Source organism: Python bivittatus, unplaced genomic scaffold (assembly GCF_059951505.1).
Source record: "Python bivittatus isolate LINGU-HERP-01145 unplaced genomic scaffold, Pbiv_v1 ctg000330_np1212, whole genome shotgun sequence".
Classification (NCBI taxonomy): domain Eukaryota; kingdom Metazoa; phylum Chordata; class Lepidosauria; order Squamata; family Pythonidae; genus Python; species Python bivittatus.
The window spans coordinates 24,979,675-24,998,214 of NW_028277058.1; the positions used below are offsets into that span (position 1 = coordinate 24,979,675).

Genomic DNA, 18,540 nt, shown 5'->3' on the forward strand with positions numbered 1-18,540 from the left:
TTGTCTGCAAACAAAAAACATTCCCATGAAGTCTGGTTCATTTGTCTATTTTAATTCCAATTTATTCAAAAGTACTTTCACTAAAAATAATCTTTCAAAGAAAAAAAACCCTATCTCCTTTATCCATTTTAAACTTTCTTATATCCACTTCTTGTTAAGCTTTTTACCCATTTTTTTTAAATCTTTAAAACCCCTTTTTTTTTCCTTTTTAGTCCAGAAATAATGTTGACTCACCAAGAGCAATTCTCTTCTGCTGCTCAGAAAATCTTTCTTTAACTGTAAATTAATTACATCTGAAAATGTTTAAGAAAATGAGGCTCCTGCAAACCTTATATCCATATAGGCTGCATCACAGCTGTAGGCTTCATTGAAATCCCTTGCTTCCAGCTGCTCAACTCATAAGTCAACTGCAAAAACCTTAGTTCCTGCAGTCTACTCAATGAGAAGCAGCTATCTGGAGTGCTAGTGGATGATCTCATGATCTGTCCTTCATCCAGAAAGACAGTGCCAGCCATAATTTACCATCTGGCCACCAATCTCCACCACAATGCCATCCCTCCTCTTTCAGGGACATCTAGTCCACCAAAGTTCCTTATCCAGAAGCCTGAGTAGTCTCCTTTTTTGTTGTTATTTGATTGCATACATGTAACTTTTTTCATCTAAATTCATGTGAACATGTTATATGAGCTGAATATAACACTTCATACAAGTGAGGAAATGGAGTCTAGTTTCTGATGATTATACATATCATAATAGATTGGCTACCCTTTAATAGATTGATTACTATGTCATTGTTATATTTCTGAAGAAATTATTACAGCAATAAAAATGTATAGTAACTAATTATTTTCTTAATCTAAGAACATTTCAGGTTCACACAATGAAGCTATTATACTTGGACTAGAACCATTCTTGGTTTATTCCATCAGTGTTTCTGCATTTACAAAAGTTGGAAATGGCAATCAATTTAGTAACCTTGTACAATTCACAACAATGGAATCAGGTTAGATTGTTTAAAATAAAGCATTTTAATATGTATTGGTTTTGCTGATGAAACATTTTACCTATTCCAAATTTAATCCAATAAACCAATGAACTTCTTATCTATTACTTACTTAAAGATCAAAAGTTGGTTCCAATTCCAGGATCTTATTAATTATTATAAACTTAGTTGGGCAGTTATTAAGATTATTAATATTAGATCATCTCTGATTTTCTACTCCCAAGTCCATTAATCTTTCTTCTGCCAATAGACTAGTACAGTAGCTCAAGAAACATGCTATATTTATCCCCTGTACAGAGAAATTGTGAAAACCATAATTACAAAAGCAGGTGCCCATCAAAAATATATTTAATTCTATTGGTTTTTTTCCTGCTGTGGCACAGTGCAAAGCCAACAACTTCCTTTGGTAGATCTACTAAAGTGCTTTTATTGTGGTATCATATGAAATGCTGAAATGCTTCTTGCACTTGAATTTTTTTGTGATCATGCTGAAGTTGCAACTGCCTTTCAGTTTTATCAGAATGTAATCCGTACTTTTGTTTGAAGCACCAGATATTGTCCAGAATATCCAGTGTACTGCAACTAGTTGGCAGTTAGTTCTACTCCAATGGGACCCTCCTCTGAAAACAAATGGGATCATTACACATTACATCATAACATTTGGAAAGAATTCAACAATCTTATCATCTCATAATGAAACATTGTGTATTTTGAGAAACTTGCTATCCAATACAATGTACCAGTTTAAAATAAAAGCTGCAACAGCTGCTGGAGAAGGAAAAGAACAGTTATGCAATGCCAGCACATTTCCAGAAACAGGTACCAATTCCCTACATGTTAAATGCAATTAACAATTTCATAAATTTACTTTCACAATGTCATTTCAAGTAAGTTATCAGAGATGAATGGAACAAAATTGTACTATGAATATGTGTTAAACTTCTGTGTGTTAATTTTGTAGAATGTATTAGAAAGGCAATACTTCCAAGTAGATGTGGTCAGGAATTCATAGAAGCAACTATAACAACAATAAAGTTTTTATTATTGGGTTAACATTCTCTTAGCTATGTGTTCACATGCATTTTTTTGTGTTGAGTAGCAGCCACTTGAAATTGGAGACTTATAATTAGGAATGGAAACAGTTTTAAAGTTATTCTCAGCTTCTTATTTATGGTGGACAATGTTAGTCACAGACACATAGCCAACACAGAGTCACTGCCAAGGCATTTATTTCTAACGCTAAGTGAAATCAAATTAGGTTCACCGTCTCATTCCAAAATCTCTGAACAAGAGCCTTCAAAGGATAACTTGATTGTTTATTGTTGGATTCATTAAACTGGGTGTAATTATACATGATCATAAAAATAATTGTATATAATACCATGATACAGTGGCATTCTCAATTGAATGTAATATGTTTTATCACAGTCTACCCTGTAGGATAATTTGCTTCTATTTATAGAAGAAAATATATAAAGTTGTATGAATACATGTTACCAGCTTGTAGAAACTGAATAGAACTGTAGCCTCTTCTGAATATATACTGCTTATTAGCTACAATATAAGAACTGGAAGAGAATGAATGTGATGGTTGAATTTTTATTTTTACCTTTTAATATTTAGATCTGCTGTTTAATACAAAACTGTCATGCCAGTTTATAAAAAAATAGTGGAAAAGGTGAAAACACTAATAAAGCACAACTAATACTTTGCATCTGATCCTATTATCATATTCTCAGCAAATGTAAGACAGCTCTCCAATTTTCAAGGAAAAGTAATCTTTTAAACATAAATAAATAGTCAATCAGTCTACGTAAGGGATTCAAATTGTGAGAATTCAAGAGGTGCTTCTGAATTCTAGGGGCCTGTTCTTTCTTGGACATCAAGTTGTGATCTAAACATAAGCTACATACATACATCAAAGATTTCTAGATACATTGGTATGAATGTATCATTCCAGTGGCCTGGAACCATTTATATGTCTTTACAAGGAAATGTTCTATATTATGATAGCATCCAGATGAGCTAGATGGTGCCACTTGAAAAAAACTCATTTGGAAAATGTTAGCTATTAGAACACAAGTAGTATTTTCTTTCTATTACAAACTCTTTACCAATAGTTTTTAAAAGGATCATTCTCAGTTATGAAATTATTTATCTCGGTGTATTTTCAGTGTGTGTTAGTATACTGCATGTCCTAGTTGGTGGGAAGTAAGAAACAGTGTGTAGTCTCTAAATTAGAAATTGTAGCTTGCATAGAATAGTGTGAGTATGCTTGGATAAACCTGGCTTTAGCTACATTTGTGACATACTTGCTGTGCTAAAATATGTCAAGACTGACCAGTATTGTCCTTACCATTTTCAGGGAATGCTGCATGTGACACTAGTGTTACACAGGCTGGTAACATAGTTTACATTCTCTCTGTCTTATTAAAAAGCCAAAATAAGCAAATTGACTGATTTAGTGACTTGGATATAGGAGGGTTAAATGGTACAGAGCATGAACTAATGAATGAAAAGAAATAAATAAATGTTGTGCGTCTATGGAATATAATAGATCCAAATGGAGTGGAGTGAAAATGGTTAATATATGCAGGGAAGTGAATGAAAAGGCTAAAATGTATGTCAGAAAGTATGAATATGTACCCTCTAGGCTGTCGTGGGTATGTATAAAAGTGGGAATGCATAGAATGGATAAAGTTGCATATTATACAGGTAGTCCCCAGTTTGAATTCCATTCCCAAGGTCTGTCCTTAAGTCAAATTTGTATGTAAGCTGGAACAGTATTATTGTATAATACTGTATAAGTAGTATTGTGTAATGAACTCAAATCATTGTGTATTTAACTCGAATTTTGCTACAATAGGCTCCATTCTTAACTATGGATCATCTGTAACCCAGGCATTCTTAACCTGGGAACTACCTGTACTCCAGTGAATGGTGACAATAGAAAAGCCAGGGATGACTTTCAGGAAAAATTATGCAGCATTCTGAATGAATACGATCCAAGGAAAAAAAATATTCTGCAATGTAGTATTAATAGATAAATGGGAATGAAACAAGAAAGTATTGAAAAAGTATTAGGGTCATTCGTAGACCATGAAATGGATGGGAAAGGCAACTGATGGGCAACTGCTTAGAAAAAAGTCATATTATTCATAAGTACACATGGGAAAGATATGAATCAAACAGTGTGATTTATTTGATTATTTCTAATTTCTGATTGATTGGATTTGTACACCATTGCAATTAAACCAGATTCTTTGCTGTTAACAACATAATTGACAATACAATTAAAATGTTCTCAGTAAATGTGGTAAAAGATTGGGAAAATAGATGAAAGATGCAAGACTGATGAAAGGTTCCGAATATGGAACAGATAGGGTTTTTTGTTTGTTTGTTTATTTTCCTCCTCCTCCTCTCCTTCTCCTTCTCCTTCTCCTTCTCCTTCTCCTTCTCCTTCTCCTTCTCCTTCTCCTTCTCCTTCTCCTTCTTCTTCTTTGCAGTGCCAAAAGTATATCAAGGGAAAAAATAGACAAGAAAGGAAAGGAAGGAAAGAAGCTAGAATGAAAATAGAATCATAGCAGGAAAAGAAAGAACAAGTCCTCTGTGAAAAAAGTATTAGAAGATAGAATAATCTCCTAATAGAATTAATGGAAATTGAACATAAGGAAAGAGGATGTGGAAACTGCTTGGAACAGAGTAGAAAGAATTATGTACAGGAGGCCACAGAAATGATAAGTGTACTGACAACAATGAACAGGATGCACAGTGAAATGATGATGTGAAAAAAACTGTGAATAAGAAAAATGACTGCTAAGAGAATGACTGTTGCAAAATAGCAACAATATATTGTTTAATGCACGGAGAGGGGAAAAGATAGCTGCAGATGCTGTAATCAGATAGAACAAAGATGAGTTGATATAAAAAGATGCAAAGAAATGAAATGCAAAAATAAAACGTTCTTTTGGAAGAGAGTGAAGAGGGCTAAATAAGTAGATATAAGCACAGTGAATAAAATTAAAAATAAAAGTGGTGAAATTATTTTGGATACAACTGAAGTTAGAGAATAGTGGAAGAAGTATTTTAGAAATATGTATGGAAATGATAGTGATATGTTCAAGTAGGGAAATGATATGAATTCTATAAATGTTTCTGTCCATGAAAAGATGGATGAAAAGAAATTGATAAGTAATGTGAGAATGTTGGATTTATGCCAGGCAGAGGGTGTGTAGACCAGATTTTTGCTCTTTAGCTTGTCACTGAGAAATATATGAACATGAGAAAGTTTGTTGATTTAAAAAAGTGAATGATAAAGTAAATAGGCTTTAATTAATAGGCTTTAATTATGGAATATTTTGTACAAGAAAGTTGAAGGTTTGTTCCTAAATGCAAAAAGAGTGGTATAAAATGAAAATAAAGAATACACGAGAATAAACTGAAAGGTTAGCAAATGGTTCAACACTGAGAATTAAAACAAAGGGATGTGAAGTTCCCTTAGATTAATATTGTGAATGAGTATATAAGGGCTGCCTGGAGATGTAATTTATGTGTACTTTTATATGCAGATAATGCCATGTTGACAGCTGAGAACCCAAATGATTTGCAATAAATATAAAATAGATTTTATGATGTAACAAGGAGTATGGATCTGAAAATAAATATATCAAGGACCAAAGTAGTCATGTTTAACAGGGAAAACTGAGTGAATGTGCTTCCATAGAATGTTAACCAAAAATGGGGAAATGAGTGGAAAAATACTGGCACAAGGGTCTGTAGTAAGTAGTGTGTAGTCTGTTGTAAAAATGAATGTTTGTCAAAGAAATGAAAATGGCTGTGCATAAATGTGTGCTTTTCTCTACTTTGTTATATAGAAATAAGAGTTCAGGAAAAGGATGAAAGTAAGTTGAATGCAGTGGTTGTGACTTTCTTAAGAAGCATGTGTATAAAGCAAAAGATAGGATCAAGAATGAATTCTGGATTAACAAGAGTAATAATAATGCTGAGTTGGTTTTGTCATATTGTGAAAAAAATGAGGATCAAACAATATATGAAAGAGGACTGAATGGATTGAGAGGCAGGGAAAAATCAAGGAAATTGTAGTTGGGTGGAGTTGATGAGATTCTGAAAAAGAGAGATTAGTTTAAACCACAAAAAGCAATGTATAAAGTGATGGATAGTTGACATAGTACATGGAACAATAGTTTACAGAGAGGTTTAGTAAATGGCGGAATAAACTAGATTTAGCTATGTTTCCTTTAGTTTTTCTTATGTCAGGCCTGAATTTCTTTGACTATTTCTTATTCTTTTTTCTGTGCTTTCTGTGCTTTGCATAAAGTTGCTTAAACTGAAAGAGAATAGGGTACAAAGGGAGAATACTGAAATAAATGTTTGGCCCCTCCCATGGATAGATGAAAATATTTGTTTTAACAGATGATTCATATGCATTCAATAGTTTAAGAATCATTAGTGTAATGTATCATGATAGCTGAGTCATATTTATAAAGTACAGACAAGTACAGGATTTGATTAGTATCATTTTATTTTAGAAAAACAAATGGGTATCGGTTTCCTTCTATTAATGTAAATTCAACTTTGGATCTGTAATCTAACAGTAACATTTTTATAGAAAGGAAACAATGAGGGATGCTGGAAGTAGTTCTTCAGATAAAGATACTGAGGATTGCCAAATAGTCAAAAGAATGGAATTTATTTAAGGATTCAATTCATTTGAGAACACATAATTAAGCTAAGAAATAATTTTCAGTTCTTTTCGAGCTATTTTCCCCTTTTATAATTTTGTGTATTCTTTTTCTTTGTTTTTTGTATTTAGAGATAAGTTAAATATTCAAGTCATTTTTAAAATAGTCTAATAGCTTAGATGTAAATATAGATCTTTAGTTAGCATATGTGTGCAGATCCAGCAGAAGAAAAAGTTCCTAATACACAGAGGAATATGGGGGTAGATATGCTTCCTCATTGGAACTAATGAGAAAAGCTCTTGAATTTCAAATAAATCTTCATGCACATTATAGTCCCTGCCTCTATAATAAATCTTTTGACTGAGCTGGTATAAATTTATTCCTTCATTTATGAACTGGATCCATTTTTAAAGGTTTGTGCCAAAGTTCTCAATTTTAAAAAGGTACCTAAAGAATTCTACTTAGCAACAGTATCAAAAGATGATGTAGCCAAACTAACAATAATTGAAGTCTTAACCAGATTGTAATAACAATGAATATGTATTTCCTAACTTTGGAAAGCAAAATTGATAGGAATGGCTTATCCTAAAACTCTAAAGATATACAGCATTTCTATAGAGCACCTAGACTTCATAAAATATACGTCTTTTCTCAGTTCTTTTTATTTCATATGTTATGCCTATTACTATGGGAAATATCCGTTCTTTATTCCAGTGTATGTTTTTCAGACTTTCAGATTGAGAAAGAGTGTATATGTAAATGCATCTGAAAAAATAATATGAAGTGTATCTTAGCTTTAATGCACAATATGATAAAGTGTCATCTTTTTTCCACAATAACATAGTTACATTATGATTATTATTTTATTACTATTTTTAGTTCCAAGTGCTCCAAGAGATATAATATTTTCCAATGTACAGTCAACAAGTGTGACCTTGAGATGGAAAATGCCAGTTACTATTTTGGGCTACTTTCAAAACTACAAGATTACTGCACAGTTACAATCCATCCATTGCAATGACTGGGATCCTTCTGAATGTATTGAATATGAGAAAGAGCAATACTCATATCTTGCTGATAATGTTACAGAAGAAACAGTGTATGATCTGAAAAAATTTAGATGGTATCGATTTAGAGTTTCTGCTAGTACAAATGCTGGTTATGGCAGGTCTACTCCTTGGATTGTCACACAAACTCTTCCTGGCTGTAAGTAAGACTATCATAACTCCTAATTTTATAAGTGTATAAAACTCATGAGAAATTAACACTAGATGCAATTAATTATATCTAAAATTACTACCATATGTATCTCCAAGAGTATTCACTTGTTCAGTTTAAATATATGTCCATCTCTCTCTCACTCTGTCTCTTATCTGATATAATTTCATATAACAAATAATTGAAATATATACTGTATTAGGAGTTGAATGTACAACATATCTGGTCATGAAATCAGAGGCAATTAAATCGCTTTGCATTTAGCTATTCATTTCCATATCTACTTCTTTTTCTATTTTTTCTACAAAATAAATATATAATAGAGGCCCACATTTAAAATATAAACAGAACATATAGTTTGGATTAATATTTTCTTCATCTACCAATGGCTATCTGTAGCTAAGCTTTTTAAAGACTAAACATTCAAGATAACAAAATTAAAACATATTATTTGCTTAGAATAAGTTTGGTGGACTGGAAGATTTAATCTTTTAACATAGAAGTACCATTTCTAATGCTGCAAAGAAAGTACAAAAAAACATATTGGTGGTTTCACTTCTGAGAAAGATTTTTCACTGGTACAACTGAGCAGCTGCTTGAACTGCTAATGATCAGAAAACAGCTGCTGAATTTAGTAACCTTTCAGATTATAAAAACTGTTTAAAATAAAGGAGAGTAAAAATATTTTCTCATTCTACCCCCAAAGAAGACCAATTTAATTTAAATTCAACAATCTTGTCTTTTGTCTTTTTCATTAAAATGTTAGTTATAAAAATCATACATCATCAAGTCACCACTTCCTCCAATAATTTACTATTATTAACAGTTTTGTTTGAATGTTTTGGGTGAAACACAGTGGCATGACATGGTTAATGTACTGAAGTGTGTGCGTATCCCTAGATTATTAGACTATGAATAGGAAGGCCAAGATTCACGTCTTTCAGCTCAACCAACCTCACAGGGTTGCTGACAAGGGAAAAGAATTGAATGCGATGTATACCACCCTGGGCTCCTGGTGAGAGTGTGGCATGTAAATCTAACAAATAAGTAAATAAGTAAGAGCAAGGTATCTTTAACATGCAAAAACACGACAATATTTTCTCTTTACAAACTCACACTAAATTTGTGGATATAGGATATGTTAAAGAATAATTGATGGGCATCCTTTGATTGGCCAAATTATATTTCAAGTTCATTATGCAATAATGAAATAAACACCAAGAAAATCAGCTCATGCATTATGGAACCATGACAATTTGCATACTCATGACTGAGTTTGTTATATTTTAAAGCATTCATCATGTGTTTACATAGTGATAACTATAAGAATAGCAACCTTAACTTTTTGTATATTCTTCATGCAATTTCTGTTTCCATAATTTAGATAGAGTACTCAGCCTTCTGTTTTACAGATTGTTCTCTTAGGACCTGTCTTTCTGTCTCATAAAATAGGTCAATGGGACTGTTATTGCACTGATGATAAATTATACAACTCTGCTTTACAATGAGATATTTTCTACAATATCTAACTAGTATTATACATGTGCTTCTGTCACAATAAAAGGATTATTGACAAATGTAGTTTTTTATAAGTAGTGAAAAAAATCTATATACCCAAATCTCCTCTTTTTAACACATATGTAGGAGGTAAAAGTTCTATCTTCCTTTGCAGATGGATATTCAAAGTACTGAGGCCCAGGGACAGGGAATAGAAAAATAGAAATTCAGTAAGAAAATCATTTCCTGGCATGGAGCTTCAGTGCATGCAGAATTTTTGTTTTACTGTATTTTGGATCACTGAGCAGTATCCAGTCCTTGAAAAGTTAGTAATACTAGAAACAATGGCAACCCCTCCTAATTTCCATTGAGCCTACACTAAACTTAATTTTATTTAATGATTTTGTTCCTGCTTGTTAACATTAGCTTAATGCAGGGGACTATATAATGAATCAATTTGGGAGGAAGAATTCAATTTGCTGTTCCTGGTTTCATACCAATTTTCTTTGTGCATACAAATCTGCACATTGGGTCCAGGCATGTAGAAGTTGGTTCCTGTATTATGCAGACTATAGAGTGGATGTACTGCAGCTTTTTAAACACATTATTGACATGTTTGGAAGTTAGGAGGTAGTTACTGGGCAGGGCCACATTAGAACTTCCTGACTTCGTTCCATCCACACATTCTTCATATGCACAACAGGTACTCCTTCCCTCATTAAATGTTTCACATAGGTAGGAATGTCAGAATGCTGTTTCTAGCTATGCCCACTAATCAGTAAATTTAAGGCTGTAATTAATCTGGTATATTTCCTGATTTGATATAATCAGTATACAATAGTAGTACAAAGATAATGACATGCAAAACACAACAGCGACAACAAAAAATTGCAGCAGAGTGGCATGGCCCAGATACCAATACGATTCCTACTGTATCTGCTCTTTCCTCACCATGTGGTTATATATAAAAATTGTCTTCCAGAATGTTGGAAGACAGAGCAAGAATGTTGGCATAATCAATAGAGCTCCAGTGGAAGTTTGCTGTAAGAAAAAAAATCTCTTGCCCCAACTTATCCTTTTTTAAACATCAGATTTCCAAGGAATCTGGAGGGAGCAATATGTGTTTTTTTCTATACCCCTAATTCTTTACCAGCTATGCAATAAGGGAAGAGAAATTAGCATTTCATTGTGTTGCAATTGCTTCTAGAAAATAGTTCAGACCAGAGGACATTTATTGAAATAATAAATTTAAATATATTTGTTTAAATATGTGTATTTTATCTAAGGACTCCATATTGTAAAGAATTCTGGTATGAATTCTTCCTAAACTACTCTTTTAAAACTATTTTGCTAGTGTAGGCCCTGTTAAAATGAATAGACTTTGAATCAAAAGATGCTTTTGAGCATCAGAAGATCAGTCTGTAAAATGATAAGCTATCCAAATGTACCATCCAGCAAACCAACTTAACTGCTGCCTTTGCATCAGGACACAGATGGATGGGAAAAAATGACCCTGACCTCTGTAAGACCTACATTCCTGTGGAAGCATAGAAGCATGATAATCAGGAAATGATGGGTATTAGTTACAGAAAATGCATTATTGTGAAAACCAGGAGAAAAGTGCTCATGAGAGGAAGTGATTGGATTATATGGGAATGAGTGAATAAGACTGGGTCATTCCTACTGAGTAAATTGCTGTGATTTATAAGAGAAAGGCTATGGTGATATCTTACCCATTACTGGCTAGACTTGTTTCACAAACAGTCTTAAATCAGTATGTGACAGTTGCCATTGGCACAAAGTTTGTTTATGTAAGATGTTTGTTATAAAGCTTCTGGACTGAAGCTAATAGATTTCTAATTTCCAGTCATATTTTAGTTATACCAATGTGAAGTATAATTCTCCTTTTGGGTGAACATTCTTCAACTATGACAAAAGCCAATGAAGAGATATATTGGCACGTTAGACAAAGAATTTGAAAGGCATTGACATCCTGATCCTAAATACATTTATATGGAAGTGTCTAGATGTTCACCCTTTTGTGTTTTTTGCAGCTGTGGTTTTCAGTCAGGATGTGTTGCTTCCCAGACATGTTGCCACTGGGTGAGGTGATCACATGTATAGTATGCTGATTGCCACTTTCAGAATTGACCCATTCTTTGATACTTACATGCAATCCCTCAAAAGGAAGAGGGGTTCTCAAGGGCTGATTCAGTGCAAGGCAAAATTCTGTACAGAGGCCAGCTCAGCCGATATCAGCATGGCTAACAGCAGAACTAAATAAAAAGCCTGCCAGAGCTTAAAGGTTCATGTGAACAATCTCTAATTTCATTGGTATCAGAGGAATTTGCTTTCAAATAAGTGCTTGGGGCAGAAGCTGCATTGCAGAAAGGAATTTACTTTCTGTAGAGCAAGCATCAAACTCAGGCATAGGAACAATATCTCTGGCTAAAGATTTTTACACAATCATGTATATGAATCATCTTTCAATTTTTGAAAATCCATTAAATGTAATCTTTAATTTACTTTAAATAAATCAACTATTATTTCAGTCCCCTCTCTTTCCTACACCAAGGATGTAAATAGACTTAAGGGCAATAACTAACAGGGAAAAAAGAATACATGATGTCTTGTTTTTGTACAGAGAAAGTGAGAATTAGAGTTATCTCCCACCTTTCTTCCAGAAGCTTAAAATAATGTATATAGCTCTGCCTCTATTTTTTCCCTCACAGTGATCACCTTGGAGGCAAGTTTAACTGCAAGGCAGTGACTGCCCCAGGGTTCCTAAGTGAACTTCCATAGCTGAGTGTGGCTGTCTTGGTCCTAATTCAAAATTTAACCCTAGACCCACTCCCCACAGTATTGAATACTAGAAGATAAATAGCAGAGTTTTTCCCCAAAGAGGTGCCCTGGCCATTGGAGAACTTGCACAGGGTGGTTTGGTAAAAGCAATGACCAGTAAATAAAGCATTACTGTGTTGGGAAGAAAATTGTATTTTAGTACTGTAAATATGTATTTTCATTTCCAGCAAAGCAGTTTGTGCTTAATAGTATTAATTAATGTTATTGCATAATGATTATCCCTCTATTGCTCAGAATGAGAGTCTTTGTGAGCAAAATACATCTTTTCATGTACTTTTCTCCCTGTAGCTCCAGATGCTTCTCCAGAAAATGTAACTGTAGTGGCTACGTCTCCTTACAGTATTAATATTAGTTGGAATGAGCCTGCTGTAATTACTGGACCAACATTCTACCTCATTGACATTTCCTCAGTGAGTCATTTCAGGTCTTCTGTTGTTTATTGATACAGACTAATATCTTGTATAGAATTGATTGATGCATGTTTTCTAAAGGGAAAAATTCAGAAGCAGATGTTTACTTAAGAATCAGGTATTAAACAATATTTTACTGAACGTTAGTATACAACAGGAGTGAGCAACCTGATGTCACAGGTTTCCCTGCAGCTTATGAATCTCCTTTGTGAGGCCTTCAGAATTCCCCTGGCAACACAGCAGAAAATCAATAGTGATGTTTCTTGGCTTTCGGGGATAAATAGAAAATATTCAGAAATTCACCAACTATAGCCATTACTCTCTCTCTCAAAAAAAAAAAAAAAAAAAAAAAGTTAAAGGCAGTCTTTGGCCAGTCTTCTGAATACAGGATATTGTTCACTGCAGCAAAGAAACTGCAGCTGATATGCTACTGGCTAACAGTAAAAACAACCTGATCAGCTGTATCAAGATTGGGCAATCTTTTATCTTTTTAAAACTATTTTCTTCCAGGGATATCTAGTGAGAAGGTCCCCAGAGGGCAGGGTTAAAGCAAACAGTGGATTGAGCCAAAATAAAAAGTTAGTGGTGATACCATTTTCTTTCTAATAGCATTGTTTTTTATTTTTCTAATGCACTTCTCACAGCCAAGTACAAGGAAGGGATGAAATACAGGTAGTCATTGTGTAGTGACCACAATTGGGACCGGCAACTTGGTTGTTAAGCGAAGTCGCTAAGTGAAACCACAACAGTGCTTATGATCTTACTTCAGCTTTCCTTTGCCTTACGACCTGTGAAGATTGTAAATGTGAGGACTGGTCGCAAAGTTACTTTTTCATCACAGTCGTAACTGTGAACAGTTACTGCACAAGGCAGTTACTAAACGATGACTACCTGTAGCTCGTATCAAAAGTCTAAACCGATTCCACAGATTGCACAGTGGCTTTGAAATCATACCAAGGGCCACACAGACTCAGCTTAAAGATTCTGGGTTCCTAAAATCTCAGATAATGTCACAATTCTAAGATATCCCTAAGTATAATTACTTACATTATAAACTTAGTTCAGAAGACAAATTATTTTGTTTGAGGAAGTTACCAATTATTCTAACACTTGATATGAAATTACCTACTTTCTATTTGAGCTGCTGCAACTGTGGCTCAAATAGGGTCAATGCACTCTTTGTTTAGCTGGTCACTCACACAAGTATTATATGAAATATTAGATCAGGATTAACTAATCCGTTAATGAAAAACATATTGATTTACTTATTTGTGCTTTTTAAAAAACAGACAATATTAAGAAGGGTTAGTTTCTTTTTAATGGAATTTGCTATGGCATTTATCAGTCTTTGTAAGGCAGAGATATTTGATGGTTTCAGCTATTGTAATATTATTCTGAATGTTTATCTTTAGTCATAATAATTGGTTAACCTATAAAGTCAATGTTTGTACAGCAATCAACTGAGTGAAATCCAATGTATTATAAATAGACTTTCACTCACATAATAGGACTTTCTCATCCTCTCCTCCTCCTTCAGTCCTCTAGATACACTGCAACCTTGAGCAATCCTCTAGCAATTATTTTTGTTGAGATAATTGTTAGTTTTAACTAACTCAATTTCAGTTTTTTTCTTTCTTTCTTTCTTTCTTTCTTTCTTTCTTTCTTTCTTTCTTTCTTTCTTTCTTTCTTTTTCTCATTCATTTTTCTTGTTTTTCTTGTTTATTTAAGAATCAGGTATTTTCTTGTTCTTCAGCAATGACCAACACTACATCATTTTTATTCCATTTTTCAGCCCCGTTTAACACATCTGATTTACTTCAACTCTTTTAAGGCTAGCCTCTGGGCCCCCAGTATAGTTCTAAGCAAGGATTTAAACCCAATCTTTTGAATGCTTTTTATTTACTACATCATGTTGTCCCCAGTATTATTCTTAATCTAAAAATGCATAAGTCTATGAGCACTGTGTGTATACACATACATACTAGGGGGAAAATGTATGATAATGAAATGACCTTAGCTAGTTTTCTATGGGAAATGAACTACCACTTTTCATCAGTTGTCTGTAGTAAGGACTAATTGCAGAAACAAATGACCAGTCAGGGACATAGGACAAAGCTCAGTATTGTGAAAATGGAATAAGTCTTGTTATATTCCTATACTGTTATAGGGAGCAAAGATATATGAAAAAAAATACTTTGTCCCTTGATGGTCATCCCAGGAAATCACTGTCTGTTTAGTACATCAGAGTCTTTACTTAAGGTTAACTGTCAATGGGGATTCTAAAGCACATCTGTCAAATAAAATATATGCTTAAACTATCTTAGTCTCTTAGCAGCTGCATCTTCAGTAGATATGACCCTGTGGGACTGCTACTGTAGAGATTCATTTCCTGGGTTTCTGTTTCATAATGGAAAACAACATTGGAATATGGCAAACATATGAAAAGTTTTTTGTGTTCATTTGTATGACATTTTGTGTTATATTCTATTGCTGCTTAGATTTTATTTATATATCTTGATATTGCTATTCAGCAAAAAAATAAACAAACAAAGACCAAAAAAAACCTAAAAGAAAGAAAAACCAGGAACATGTGTGGGTTTATCATATATCTCTAAAGAAATAAATGGCAACAGGTTTCTGGGAGCTTTTTTATTTCCCTCATTGAATCACCCACTTGAAATGGGGATATTGTATGGATCCTTCTGAAACAGAATCCCAACTTAGTAAAATAATTACTGGAGGGTTGTCCATGCCTATGGTGAATATTTTGACTTTATGCATGTGTGATAGATTCCAATATTAAGATAAGCAAAGCCTTCTACTTCAGATGTCCAACAACCAGGCTTGCTCAATACATGTTTTAGTTTTAAATGTGCTACAAAATCAGTTTTCAGATGCCATTGCAAAGCTATTATTTGTATAAAGACCCTTTATGGACATAATAAGTTTTTCTGACTACATTAATAATTTAGTCTTTCAACTCTTACATTTCATAGAGTTATGATTTAGGAATCAGTCCTGCAATATTATCAGCTCTTTCATACAATTAACTAATTCTATGTTTGGCTATAAAATACATCACATTTAAATAGAATTTCTACAAATGTACTTCATTCATGCTGGGTGGGGAATTCTGGGAGTTGAAGTCCACACATCTTCAAGTTGCCAAGGTTGAGAAACACTGATCTATAGGCCTTTGGTCCTTTAAAAGCAATCGAGTATAGCAATTCTTTATAGCCTGTAGTTATTATATTTATTGTTTAATGAAACAGACATAAAGTATTTTGTGACTTTGTGTCCCAAGACTGCTAAATGTAAAAATTGAAAGCAAGCAAAAAGCATGATGAATCTCCAATTTTATGAGTTACAAAGTATTCTTCCACAAGAATATCTGGAAAATTATGCCAATGATTTCTGAATTAAAGGTTCCCCAAAGAATCCCCACTATATAGCCATACATAAGATCTAAAGAAAATTTATTGCATTGGTACTGGGATAAAAAAGCATGACAAAGTCATTATGCATGCTATGTCTGTTTGTGTTATTCCCTAAATTCACCCACCCACACACATGCTGTCCTTCATTTTTTTGCATAGGTAGATGACAATCCAGTCCTGCTAACTCAGTTTCCCATTGATGATATATCACCCATAGTTTCTTACTAATACCATTCTAATAGACATTATCCTTTCACCTTGCTTTGGGTTTGCTTGGCACAGGTGGATACAAATTACTATCAAGCTTCATTCATCAAAGCAAATTATGAGGATAAAACCCTCAGTATTTCAGGACTGAGAGCATTTACAAGGTATTCCATAGTAGTCACTGCTTTTGTAGGAGATGTACATACCGCATATACTGAAGGCAAATCTAGTTCTTCAGTTATTGTTTCCACTTTTGAAGCAGGTAAGTCACTAATCCTATTTGTTCGTTTTATTTAAAAACATTTAGCTATCTGAGTGCATAAGCATTACAAAGTGAATTACAATCAAAACTGTAAAAAAACATTAAAAGCATCAATAATTTTTAAACTCTTATCTAAAACAACAAAAACATCCCATGTAGTGTCCAAAAAATTTATATCACATATATAACAAATTGTATATTCAACCCCTCCACTGCCACTAATATCTTTAGCTTAACTGTTATTCTTCTGAAAAGAAAGGTGAACCAAGTAATTTTTATTTGACTTACCTGGAACTTAATATCAAAGGGGAGCTTAAGATATCAGCTATTATTTTCAACCTTAAGCCTTGGGTCAATCCGCTGAATATAAAAACCCAGTATAAAATGCAGTATGGGCAAATTCTCTATAGATTTTGCTTCTTAGAGTATTTTTAAAAAGTAAATCTATGTCTATTTTTTTTTCACTAAGAAATTAAAGAAATCCATATAGGTTGCACATAGACTCCAATGGACATTGAAGCTGCAAAATAAGGATTTAGAGGGAAGTTTCACTGGAAGCAGTGAAAATTGGAAGACACTGTTCTCCAGAAATTGAAAGTTTTATTGCAAACTGTACAAATCTATTAAATAGGTTTATTTTTTAGGAACAGAAGAAGTAACTTTTTAATGAGAATCAATTCCTAGACCAATTTGCTCCATATTTTCTGTATAATCCGGTACAGGTAATCCTCACTTCCCGACTGCATTTGGGACTAGCAACTCCATTGCTAAGTGATGGAGTTGTAAAGTGAAATATCACATGACCACACCAACTTACAACACCAATCCAGATATATGCAAATCACCTGCAGCCGTTAAGTGCAACTTAACGTGCAATTAAATATCATGTGACTGCGACTTGCAACTTCCTGCCAGTTTCTCATTTGACTTTGCTTGTTGGAAGCCAGCTGTGAAGGTTGCAAATGGCAATCATGTGACTGTGGAATGCTGTGACTGTTGTAAGCACGCACAGGTTGCCAAGCACCTGAATTGCAATCACGTGACTGTGGGGATGCTGCAACAGACACAACTTTGAGGACTGGTCATAAATCTCCTTTTTCAGTAGCTGTCATTACTTTAAACAGTTGCTGAACAAGTGGTTGGTAAACAAGGATTTCCTGTATTGTTGGTTTTAATGGTGAAGTATCAGAGAGGGCTTTCTTTTACTTATGGATGATAACAGGGATTAGACCAGATACTTCTGTAGAGCTACCAGAACTGGGCTGCAAGATTATGGAGGACTGCTAGATGACAGCAAAATCTCTCTTTGTTGCTATCTACAAGTCATCCAGATTTTTACAGATCTGGTAGCCCTACCTTCTGTATTCAAAGTAGATTCTCTCTGAATATGGCCCTTATTCTAGGAAAGTATCCTATTCCCTAATCTTTTAGTGTCTAGATTCCTAGTAATATTTTTAATTAACTGTCTCATCAGCTATTGAATTTTTTTCAGCGCCCAGAGACCCACTTAACAATGTAACATTTCAGAAGATACCTGATGAAGTAACAAAATTTCAAGTGATGTTTATACCACCCTCTGAACTTAATGGGAATATTCAAGTATATCAAGCTATGGTATATAAAGATGATAACACAGACATCTTTCAGATTTATAATTTAAGTGTTATAGACAGAACAAACAAGTCAATCACTGCTATGATAGAGGGATTAAAAGGAGGACACACATATAATATCAGTGTAAGTTGAACTCTTTTTTTCCCCACAATCAGTAATAAGGTTAAATTAAATGTAAAACAAACTGAGGAGGCTTTATTTATTTATTTATTTTTATTTAAATTTATTGGCCGCCCGACTCCAATGGACTCTTTGCTGTTCAGCAGTTCATAACATGAATGAATGAATGATTTGAATTCCTGTTTTACTTTTATTTCAATAATCTTGA

At 33.6% G+C, this 18,540-nt stretch overlaps 1 protein-coding gene across 1 annotated transcript in view; it reads left to right on the top strand.

Annotated features, from left to right (window-relative positions):
• The window catches only part of PTPRQ (protein tyrosine phosphatase receptor type Q), a 123,043-nt gene that overhangs the window by 72,946 nt on the left and 31,557 nt on the right, over positions 1 to 18,540 (top strand). Inside the window, exons 42-47 of the mRNA XM_088141850.1 lie at positions 862 to 1,003; positions 1,550 to 1,822; positions 7,585 to 7,911; positions 12,571 to 12,692; positions 16,412 to 16,598; positions 18,091 to 18,335. Coding sequence (XP_087997976.1) covers positions 862 to 1,003; positions 1,550 to 1,822; positions 7,585 to 7,911; positions 12,571 to 12,692; positions 16,412 to 16,598; positions 18,091 to 18,335 — 1,296 coding nt within the window. The remainder of the gene's footprint in view (positions 1 to 861; positions 1,004 to 1,549; positions 1,823 to 7,584; positions 7,912 to 12,570; positions 12,693 to 16,411; positions 16,599 to 18,090; positions 18,336 to 18,540) is intronic.